This window comes from Ammodytes marinus, assembly GCF_949987685.1.
Source record: "Ammodytes marinus genome assembly, chromosome: 4".
Taxonomy (NCBI): Eukaryota; Metazoa; Chordata; class Actinopteri; order Uranoscopiformes; family Ammodytidae; genus Ammodytes; species Ammodytes marinus.
This window is the reverse complement of record NC_137233.1, coordinates 35,313,086-35,325,255: the sequence shown is the minus strand read 5'-3', so window position 1 is coordinate 35,325,255 and position 12,170 is coordinate 35,313,086. Positions and strand designations below refer to the sequence as shown.

The window sequence follows — 12,170 nt, the reverse complement described above, 5'->3', positions numbered from 1 at the left end:
TGGTGTCTCTCAACTTCCTCTTCAAAATATCCCACAGATTCTCTATGGGGTTCAGGTCAGGAGAGTTGGCAGGCCAATTGAGCACAGTAATACCATGGTCAGTAAACCATTTACCAGTGGTTTTGGCACTGTGAGCAGGTGCCAGGTCTTGTTGAAAAATGAAATCTTCATCTCCATAAAGCTTTTCAGCAGATGGAAGCATGAAGTGCTCCAAAATCTCCTGATAGCTAGCTGCATTGACCAACACCAGCAGCTGACATGGCACCCCAGACCAACACTGACTGTGGGTACTTGACACTGGACTTCAGGCATTTTGGCATTTCCTTCTCCCCAGTCTTCCTCCAGACTCTGGCACCTTGATTTCCGAATGACATGCAAAATTTGCTTTCATCCGAAAAAAGTACTTTGGACCACTGAGCAACAGTCCAGTGCTGCTTCTCTGTAGCCCAGGTCAGGCGCTTCTGCCGCTGTTTCTGGTTCAAAAGTGGCTTGACCTGGGGAATGCGGCACCTGTAGCCCATTTCCTGCACACGCCTGTGCACGGTGGCTCTGGATGTTTCTACTCCAGACTCAGTCCACTGCTTCCGCAGGTCCCCCAAGGTCTGGAATCGGCCCTTCTCCACAATCCTCCTCAGGGTCCTGTCACCTCTTCTGGTTGTGCAGCGTTTTCTGCCACACTTTTTCCTTCCCACAGACTTCCCACTGAGGTGCCTTGATACAGCACTCTGGGAACAGCCTATTCGCTCAGAAATTTCTTTCTGTGTCTTACCCTCTTGCTTGAGGGTGTCAATGATGGCCTTCTGGACAGCAGTCAGGTCGGCAGTCTTACCCATGATTGCGGTTTTGAGTAATGAACCAGGCTGGGAGTTTTTAAAAGCTTCAGGAATCTTTTGCAGGTGTTTAGAGTTAATTAGTTGATTCAGATGATTAGGTTAAGAGCTCGTTTAGAGTACCTTTTCATGATATGCTAATTTTTTGAGATAGGAATTTGGGGTTTTCATGAGCTGTATGCCAAAATCATCAGTATTAAAACAACAAAAGACCTGAAATATTTCAGTTGGTGTGCTATGAATCTAAAATATATGAAAGTTCAATTATTATCATTACATTATGGAAAATAATCAACTTTATCACAATATGCTAATTATATGAGAAGGACCTGTAGACTCAACAAAAATATAAACGCAACACTTTTGTTTTTGCTCCCATTTTTCATGAGATGGACTTAAAGATCTAAAATTCATTCCAGATACACAATATTACCATTTCTCTCAAACATTGTTCACAAATCTGTCTAAATGTGTGATAGTGAGCACTTCTGCTTTGCTGAGATAATCCATCCCACCTCACAGGTGTGCCACATCAAGATGCTGATCTGACATCATGATTAGTGCACAGGTGTGCCTTAGACTGTCCACAATAAAAGGCCACTCTGAAATGTGCATTTTTTTGCTTTATTGGGGGTCTGGGGACTCAGAACCAGTCAGTATCTGGTGTGACCACCATTTGCCTCATGCAGTGCAACACATCTTCTTCGCATACATCTTCTTCGCACACATTCTTGCACTTGTCCATGCATTTATTTTTAGTAGACTTGACTACTGTAAGTGTCTTTGCAGACCTTCCTAAAAAATCAATCAGACAGCTTCAGCTAATTCAGAACGCTGCTGCTCGAGTCCTCACTAGGACCAAAAAAGTAGATCACATTACCCCAGTTCTTAGGTCTTTACACTGGCTTCCTGTTACTCAAAGAATTGATTTTAAAATATTGATGGTCTACAAAGCCTTAAATGGTTTGGGGCCAAAATACATTACTGATCTGCTGATACGTTATGAGCCGCCCAGAGCCCTGTCTGGGACAGGTCTTTTAAAAGTCCCCAGAGCTAGGACTAAACAGGGAGAGGCGGCATTCAGCGTTTATGCGCCCAATGTCTGGAACGGACTGCCAGAGAGTCTGAGGTCCTCTGAGACTCTCAGCTCTTTTAAATCGGGTCTCAAAACGTTCTTGTTTCCCTTTTAACCTGTAATTTTTTTTGGTAAAATGTTTTAATTCTTTTATTTAAATGTTGTATTTTTATCCATGTTTTAAATTTGATCCTTTTTTTTGTATTTGTATTCTTTATTTGATTTTAACCCTGTGAAGCACCTTGAGTGGCCCTGTGCCTGAAATGTGCTTTATAAATAAAATTGCCTTGCTTTGCCTTGCCTTGCCTTGCCTTGCATAGAGTTTATCAGATTGTCAATTGTGGCCTGTGGAATGTTGGTCCACTCCTCTTCAATGGCTGTGCGAAGTTGCTGGATATTAGTGGGAAGTGGTGCACGCTGTCGTATACGCCGGTCAAGCACATCCCAAACATGCTCAATGGGTGACATGTCCGGTGAGTATGCTGGCCATGCAAGAACTGGGACATTTTCAGCTTCCAAGAATTGTGTACAGATCCTTGCAACATGGGGCCGTGCATTATCTTGCTGAAACGTGAGGTGATGTTCATGGATGTATGGCACAACAATGGGCCTCAGGATCTCATCACGGTATCTCTGTGCATTCAAAATGCAATCAATAAAATGCACCTGTGTTCTTCGTCCATAACAGATGCCTGCCCATACCATAACCCCATCACCACCATGGGCCACTCGATCCACAACATTGACATCAGCAAAGCGCTCACCCACACGACGCCACACACGCTGTCTGCCATCTGCCCTGAACAATGTAAACCGAGATTCATCCGTGAAGAGAACACCTCTCCAACGTGCCAGACGCCATCGAATGTGAGCATTTGCCCACTCAAGTCTGTTACGGCGACGAGCTGGAGTCAGGTCAAGACCCCGATGAGGACGACGAGCATGCAGTTGAGCTTCCCTGAGACGGTTTCTGACAGTTTGTGCAGAAATTGTTTGGTTATGCAAACCAATTGTTTCAGCAGCTGTCTCAGTGGCTGGTCTCAGACGATCTTGGAGGTGAACCTGCTGGATGTGGAGGTCCTGGGCTGGTGTGGTTACACGTGGTCTGCGGTTGTGAGGCCGGTTGGATGTACTGCCATATTCTCTGAAACGGCTTTGGAGACGGCTTATGGTGGAGGAATGAACATTCAATGCACGAGCAACAGATCTGGTTGACATTCCTGCTGTCAGCATGCCAATTGCACGCTCCCTCAATGCTTGTGGCATCTGTGGCATTTTGATGTGAGACAAAACTGCACATTTCAGGGTGGCCTTTTATTGTGGACAGTCTAAGGCACACCTGTGCACTAATCATGATGTCAGATCAGCATCGTGATGTGGCACACCTGTGAGGTGGGATGGATTATCTCAGCAAAGCAGAAGTGCTCACTATCACACATTTAGACATATTTGTGAACAATGTTTGAGAGAAATGGTAATATTGTGTATCTGGAATGAATTTTAGATCTTTAAGTCAATCTCATGAAAAATGGGAGCAAAAACAAAAGTGTTGCGTTTATATTTTTGTTGAGTGTATATATATATACACAGTGTCTTGCAAAAGTATTGAACTTTTCCACATTTTGTCACGTTACAACCACACACGTGAAGTTATTTTATTGTGATTGTGTGTGATAGACCAACACAAAGTGGCGCTTAATTGTGAAGTGGAATGAAAATGAAACATGGTTTTACATTTCATTACCTTTTTTTTATAAATTAAAATCTGAAAAGTGTGGTGTGCAAAACTATTCAGCCTCTGAGTCAATACTTTGTAGAACCACCTATCCCTGCAATTACAGCTGCAAGTTTTTTGGGGTATGTCTCTACCAACTTTGCACATCTACAGACATTTTTACCCATTCTTCTTTGCAAAATAGCAAGAGCTTCAGATTCAGCATCAAATTGGATGAAGAGCGTCTGAACAGCAATTTTCAAGTCTTTCCAGATATTCTCAATTGGATTTAGGTCTGGACTTAACTGACTGGGCCATTCTAACACATGAATATACTTTGGTCTAAACCATTCCATTGTAGATATGGCTGTATGTTTAGGGTAGTTGTAATGCTGGAAGGTGAACCTCCTCCCCAGTCTCTAGTCTTTTGCAGACTCTAACAGGTTTTCTGCCCTGTATTTGGCTTTCTCTGCTCAAAGGTTAAGACTAGTCTATGTGAATGTGCTATGTGGAGCAGGTATGAAGTCATACAGTATGTGGAATTCGTCTTGAAGCCTTTTCCTTTACGTCAGTGCAGCCCTTACTAGCCAGCAGCCATGTACACGTTTTGATTTATCTCTGGCATCCCACCATGCACTGCTTTCAACTATGTCCTACAGTCTGGCTGACTTCATGATACACAGTAACGTTTCTTAAAGGACATATGTGAAGCTTTTAAGGTGGAGTCAGCGATCCTGGAGAACGCTTGTTGTCAAAATCAGTGAATATCTCCTCACAATCCACTACCTATCTGTAGTGTGTGTGCGCGCTGAAAAAAAAACTGGTGTTAATTAAGACCCAAGGCTCTGTTAACAAGTATGTAAACAAAGTGTATGTAAACAGAGGGGTCCCACCATAGCCAGCAACATGCCCGTTTACAGAGCCTAGGATGTGTATTAACACTAGATTTCTTTCAGCGCACACAGTACATACAGGTAATGGATCGTGAGAATATATAAGATTAACTGACTTTGAAAAAAGCGATTTTGACAACAAGCTTTCTCAATTATCACCTTTAAGCTAATTTCCACTTCTCAATCTAAAAGTACAATGAGCATACTTACACTTATAAAAAACAGCTTTAAAAGATATGTGCGGGAGAAGCTCATAGACTTTGCCCAAGATGTTTGCTTCGCTAGCCAGAGATGCGTCATTGTTCCAGATTTGTACGACATCTTCCCGATCTCGAATGCTAACGCTGACACCAACCACCTCATCGTCTGTGAAGAAAAAAAAGACAGACGGTGAACATTAGGTACTCGTCAATGCAAACTGAGAAATAGATCCCACCCCTCTACATCACACACATAAATCATCAGGTATGGACTTATAGTAGCTTACCTGAGGCACAGTAATCTGCAAACTGCTCTCCAATAGTGGCGAGTAACAATTCTTTCCAAACTGCAGACTTCAACAAGAAGAACACATAACAGTCATTTGATAATTAAGGAATCAATGTTATTGATTGAAAAGTAGCTAAATGGATCACAACACCTACAGCACTTTCTCTTGGTATTTTCATCTTCCACACACCTCCTTTTGCATTGCTTTCTTCTTCCCTGTTGATGTAAAAGCAAAAAGTATTCATTAAATACACGTGTAACTTAAGAGATATCACAGTACAAAATAATTGTTAAATGGCGGATGTATTTTATTTTCTATCTGGTAGTCTGAAATAAAGATGGATTGATTGAAAAATGTCCATGAGAAAGAGTTGTAAACCTATTGCTGTTAAAATCTGCTGGTTAGTTTCCTCATATTTAACCCTTGTGCCGCCTTAACTTTTACTATACACAGAAGGACTTAAGGTCATACAAAGCCGCTCCCAATTAACTGCCATAAAAGCATTATACAATAATGTTTTCTTTTTATAAACCATTTACCCCACTTGGGCTCTTTACATACATAATTAATATTTGTTGAATTCATTTTGCTTTTAATGCTTAAAATGCCTGTTTTTGGGTCAAAGTTAGTAATTTATTTTTTCTAAAAACAAAAAAATAAAAATTCTGATATAATAGATTTTTTTTTTGGCATTTTTATGCTTTATTGATAGTGTAGAGACAGAGGTGAAATGGGGCAGAGAGGGGAGTGACATGTAGAGAACGACCGCAGGCTGGAATCGAACCCGGGTCAGCTGCTGGCCAAGGCCCATGGGGGGGACGCCCTACCAACTGAGCTAAGGGCGCCCCCTAGAGTGGATTTCTTGAAGTGGAATAACTAGAGTATAGGACATGTGAATGATTTACACTAAAATGTATTTAGATGAATGTTTAGTTATTGCGCATGCTCAGATTGCCTAGTGTGAGGCGCACTCACACTAGGTAATAACACTAGACACACTTTTCACTCGTAGACCTAACCAATACAAATGCTTTCATATGCAGCTGTGTGCACTGGGGCTCATGCCTCAGCTGATCACGCGAGTATACATAACATCATCATCATCATCATAACATCAGTTCCCAGTGCGATGCTGACGTCCGCACGTAATCGGTGATTAATGAATGAAGAGTAAAACGATAGTTACGTATGTAACTACGGTGCTTACAGCACTGGATGTTCCATCGCGCGCATGCGCAGGTCGAGATCTTTATACCAACAAAGTCACCTGTGACACCTGGGTGACCCCGGGAATGTCTATATATTCCGGAAGTCACCAGAGGTTCTGTTCCAACTGGATCTTCTCGCGGTGTCTGAGAAGTCTGAGTGACAGAGAACTCTGGCGGTCATCCGGAACTCATAGAACCGTAGTTACATACGTAACTATCGTTCTATTTCGTTCCTACTGACCGCCAGAGGCGGTGCTTACAGCACTGGATGACTTATACCAAAAAGGTCACGAAGAGTACTCATCAATTAAGGGCTTGCAGCCATCAACAAGACAGCTGTCATCCCACCGGATGAGGTGCAGCAACATTTACTCTGTAGAGCCACGCAACGTACATGATGAAGACCATGTAGCCGTGGCGCAAATGTCCTGCCGTGAAATCCGCTTCAAGGCAGCCCATGATGTAGCCATACTCCTGGTAGAGTGGCACTCAATGGCCAAGGCATGGGGAGCCCCTGTGCTCTATATGCATTCAAGACCACATCCACAAGTCAGTGGGAGTGTCTCTGTTTGGACAGGGCAGCCCCCTTCCTGCAGCTCCCATAGCAGACAAAGAGGTATTTGTCTTACGCAAGCTGGTTGTTGCCACAACCTATGCCCTAAGCGCCCGCACCGGGCACAGTGGGTCTGACATTCTTTCTGCACCCCTTGGTGAGCCCAGGGGATTGAAAGCAGCCAACTCGATCGATTGGTTTACATGGTGGGGAGACAATCGTTTGGATAGGAAGGATGGATCTGGCGAGAGCACCACTCCTGACCCTTCTGTATGCCAGAGCAAGCACGCCTGGCTCACTGACGAGGCATGGAGTTCACCGACCGATTGCAGTCGCAATGGCAAGGAGGAATGCCGTCTTCATAGACAGCCGCGTCAGGTCTGCCTGACTCAGCGGCCCAAATGGGGGTAGACCTAAGGCCCTCAGGACTACTTGCAAGTCCCATGATGGTGCCCTCAGGGGTCATGGTGGCTGAATGAAGCCTCTGGCCTCCCTTCAGAAACTGCCTGACTAGGTAGTGGGACCCTACCGTCTGGTTATCCACCCCTGCATGTGCGGCCGATATCGCAGCCACATAGACGCACAGGGTGGAAGCAGCTCTCCTGCTGCCCAACACAGACTGCAGAAGTGTAGTATCACTATCACTGAGCAAGTCCATGGGACTTCGCCATGTGCCATGCACCACTGTGAAAACAACTTCCACCTGTTTGCATAGCGCCATGTAGTGGAGAGTGCCCCTGAAGTGAAAGGGTATAGACCTCTGACTGGTCGCAATACGTCCCAGTGGGTCCTGGCTACCAGGAGCCCCACGCACAGCTGCAGGCGCCCCGAGTTCGGGTGCCACATGTGTCCGCCTACCTGAGACAGAAGGTCCTGTCTCCCTGGAAGGCACCAAGGCTCTCCTTGAGAAGTTTAGTAACGCTGGGATCCATGGCCCTCCTGGCCAATGTGGAGCCACCAACGTAGGCTGTAACTGCAATGCTGGACCCCATCCAGTGTTGTAACAAAAGAATTGTAGGAAATGCATAAAGCAGGCTGACTGGCCAAGCATCAGCCAGAGCATCCTGCCTTAGGGGACTGGTCCTCTCCATCTAGGAGAACCCAGGGGGACAGTGGGTCTTCTCTTCGGAAGCAAAGAGATATGCCACTGCCCTGCCATACTTGTCCCAATCATGCCCACCACCTCCGGATGGAGTCTCCACTCCCCGGGGGTGGCCCTTTTCTATCGCTGTGTTCCGGACACCTGGAACTTGGACAGCTTAGATAATGATGATTAGATAATGCTGAGGTCAGCATACTTATCAGTCGAAGGAAGAGGCTGTACTCCAGCAGCCTCCATTGCATGAAGTGCTGAGTAGCTGCTGAACGGTAGCTGTGCGCTACGGAGAAAGGCAGGCTCGCATGGCCGCCGAGTCGAGCACCAGCTGAGCTGTAATGGTGGCAGGGATGCTGACACACACTGTTTAATATGCGCAGAGCCAGGGACGGCCCAAACGGAAGAACCCTGAACTGGTACACCTTGCCCAGAAATGCAAAGGGGAGGACCACCTGTGACATTGGGCAGTAGGGACTTGAAAGTAGCATCTTTCAGGGCTATGACACAACCCAGTCCGCCTGAGCGATAGACTGGAGGACCCCTGCAACACGCAGCATGGGGAAAGGAAGAATTGTGAGGCACTGATTCCGCCGTCTTAGTCCAGAACGGGGCGACCCCGCCCCACCTCCTGGTACCTGAACTTCGGTTGAGTAGAACCTACCGAGCATCGAGTAGCACCCCCAGGGACTCTGGGGGAGGGCGGAGGCTGGACGCCGACCTCCTGGCGCCTGAAATACAGCTGTAGCGCAGTGTTACGGCACTGTACAGAATGTGCTGAGAAGCACTGGCCCCTTGATTGTCCACCTGAACGTGGTTGAAGCTATTGGCACGGGGTACCACAGAGGTTCCCGGCCTGGAACCAGGCAGAGGTGCACGTTGCAGCGTGCAACTACTGCCTAGCCTGGTCAACCTGGACACTTCGCACCGGGCCTGAAGAGCAGCTGGCCGAACGTCTGGCCTGGGATCACTGGAAGAGAATGGAGGGTCTGTCGACACACCTCCGACTGGGACGACGTCACAGTTGACATCAACCTGCCTAGCTCCCTAAGTCATAATGCAAAGTCTGCAGTGAAGCATCACTGAGGGTCCATGCTGAGTGACCAGCACCTGACCCCTGTATGGTTTGCGACCGAGCCAGGACTGTGTGAGAAAGCAAATTCCCAGATGGCCCACACAGGCAGCAATGTCGTAACTCCTAGTAAGGAGGTCGCCTGAAATCCGGCACTGGGGCCGAGGGCAGCGCACATCGGCTCTCAGAGCCTCGTCTGGGGAGACGACCAGGGATGCTATAGCAGGCTCAATCGGAGCTAACCAGTCCAAGCCCTAACTATCAGCATTGTGCATGGCTGCCAGAGCTCTGCTGTCACTAGTGTGATGGGAGAGAGCCCTTAAATCTGGCCAGCATCTACGGAGCTCTGTGGAATAAGGCTCAGAGGGAGGCAAAACTATAGCGCCCACTGGCGAGCAAATTACAGTCGCCTGCACAGACACGACAACCGTGTGACAGCTAAAATAACACAGTGAAGGCGACTCTTGGAAACCCAAGACGCTCCCTGGCGAGCAACCAATGTATGCAACCGGGCTTTAGGCGAGAGCAACCGAGCCTCGGTGCGACACCCATGGACATATAAGAAGGGCGACACCGCTAGAATAATACAGTGGCGGCGTAAAACTACGCCCACTGGTGAGCAAGTTACAGTAAAACATGCTAGAATCTAGCCAAAAGTCGAGCCAGCTAAAATATGCATCCGACTAAGGCATGCAACCGGGCCTCAGGCGAGAGCAACCGAGCCACGGTGCGACACCGCTAGAATAGTACATTGGCAGTGTAACCATGCCGCCCACTGGCGAGCAAGTTACAGTAGGCTAGGCAATCGAGCTCTAGGCGAGAGCACACCCAAGCAACAACGCGACCTGTCGAGCCAATTAAAATATGTAATCCGAATAAGGTATGCAACCGGGCTTCAAGCGAGAGCAACCGAACCACGGTGCGACACCGCTAGAATAATACAGTGGCGGTGTAAAACTATGCCGCCCACTGGCGAGCAAGTTACAGTAGGCTAGGCAATCGAGCTTTAGGCGAGAGCACCCAAGCAACAATGCGACCTGTTGAGACAATTAAAATATGCCTCTGATTAAGGTATGCAACCGGGCTTCAGGCGAGAGCAACCGAGCCACGGTGCGACACCGCTAGAATAATACAACGCTAGAATAATACAGTGGCGGTGTAAAACTATGCTGCCCACTGGCGAGCATAATTACAGTAGGCTAGGCAATCGAGCTTTAGGCGAGATCGCACCCAAGCAACAATGCAACCCCCTAAATAACACAGTTCAATTGAATTCAGTTTATTTAAGAAGGGGACAGTGCAAATCAATAAACCACATGATCATACATGGGTTAAAAAAATGCTAGAATTAGCCAAAATGCTATTCTCTATCTGTAGTCCCCTGGCAGTGTCAGCGGCTCTTGGTAACCCCAGCCGCCCACTGGAGAGCAAATCAACGAAGGCTATAGGCAATTGAGCCTTAGGCGAGAGCACACCCAAGCAATAATGCGCCTTAATAACACAGTGACGGCAACAACGTTCACTGGCGAGCAAATAAGTAGCCTATGCAGTCAGGCTAAGGCGTGAGCTACCGAGCAACGGTGCGACACGGCTATAAAAATACAGCGGTGTGAACTAAGCTGCCAACTGGCGACACACTACCGCAGCCTACACACGCGCAACAGTGTGACACGGCTAAAATAACACGGTGAAGGCGATTTAGGAAACTAATTCGCCCACCGGCGCAGCATACAGTGTAGGCTATACACATAGTGTGTGGCACGGCTCATCCACTGGCAAGCAATAAAGTAAGCTATGCAACGCAAGGCTTAGGTGAGAGCCCACGACTGGTGGGACACAGCTCAATACAACAGTGAAAGCGACTTCTGACCCGAAGCCGCCCACTTGACAAGCAAATTAGTAGCCTATGCAACCGCTCTAGGCGAACTCAGCACCCGAGCCACAGTGCGACAATGCTAGAAAGTAATGTGGCGGCGGCTTGGACCCGACCCCAAGCCGCTCGCTGCTCGATTAAATCAAAGTAAGCAACCGGTCTAGGCGAGTTAGCACCCGAGCAACAGTCGACAATGCTAGAAAACAATACATTCGAGCATACAATTAGCAACCGGGCTTAGCGAAAAACACACAAGCAACGGTGCGAACGAAAGATTAACACGGCGACTGTGAACCCAGCCGCCGCCTGATCTAATCAAAGCAAGGTGGAAAGGTGATATTAGCTTCCGCGGTAGCCGGGCTACGCGTAGCCTTCACACTTTACTCACCCCTTCCCGGCCGCAGCCAAGTCGAACGAATTGCAAGTCGCAGCCCTTGGTGGTCGAAGTCAAATCGAAGCACCAACCCTTAGGTACGAGCTACTTGCGACAAGCTAATGGTATATTAGCACACAACAATGTGTGCGACCTGCTAGTCCGCGAGAAGATAGAAGGAACAGAACCTCTGGTGACTTCCGGAATATATAGACATTCCCGGGGTCACCCAGGTGTCACAGGTGACTTTGTTGGTATAAAGATCTCGACCTGCGCATGCGCGCGATGGAACATCCAGTGCTGTAAGCACCGCCTCTGGCGGTCAGTAGGAACGAAATAGAACAAACATGTATTAGATGATTATGGGCCGGTTTCACAGACAGGGCCTAGATTAAGCCAGGAGTAGGCCTTAATGTGGACTAGTTAAACTGGGACGTTTAAGTCACTTTCATGGATATGGCTTAAGTTTGGCTTAGTTAGTCTGAGACTATGAAGTCCTGGGGCCTATTGCATAAAACTAGGATAAGGGATTAACCTAGGATATTTCGGTTATCCTTGCTTGCGTTAGCCATGATCCGGTTGCATAAAAGCGGAGGGACATAAGTTACCATGGAGATTTATCCTTTACGTTTAGCCTGGTCCCGACCAGGCTAAACGTAAAGGATAAACTTATTCTGTTGCCTGATTGGCTCAGTCAGCTGTCAGTCCGATCTGAAATCAAGGTGTTTAACAGTTATTCCATGATCTTCTGTGCAATGCTTAAGTTTCAATAACCTGTTTTAAAGTACCATATAAAAGACTGCATTGTCATTTAGTTAAATAGTTCTTCCTTTTTATTATTTAACCTGAACCATTTATAATTAACTTAATTATAATTACATTAAGATGAAATTATATAAAGTATAATCATTTATGTGATAGTCTGTTAATATTGCAGGCTATATTTATACAATTGATTATCGATGGCAGATGACGTTGCAAATGTGGGTCAAATAA

At 46.7% G+C, this 12,170-nt stretch overlaps 1 protein-coding gene across 1 annotated transcript in view; it reads right to left on the bottom strand.

Annotated features, from left to right (window-relative positions):
* LOC307249066 (eukaryotic translation initiation factor 4E type 3-like) overlaps positions 1-12,170 on the bottom strand; it is a 31,146-nt gene that overhangs the window by 5,633 nt on the left and 13,343 nt on the right. The window contains exons 4-6 of the mRNA XM_080025678.1: positions 5,157-5,217; positions 5,000-5,066; positions 4,723-4,878 (exon numbers count right to left, since the gene is read on the bottom strand). Of these exons, the coding sequence (XP_079881804.1) occupies positions 4,723-4,878; positions 5,000-5,066; positions 5,157-5,217 (284 nt within the window). The remainder of the gene's footprint in view (positions 1-4,722; positions 4,879-4,999; positions 5,067-5,156; positions 5,218-12,170) is intronic.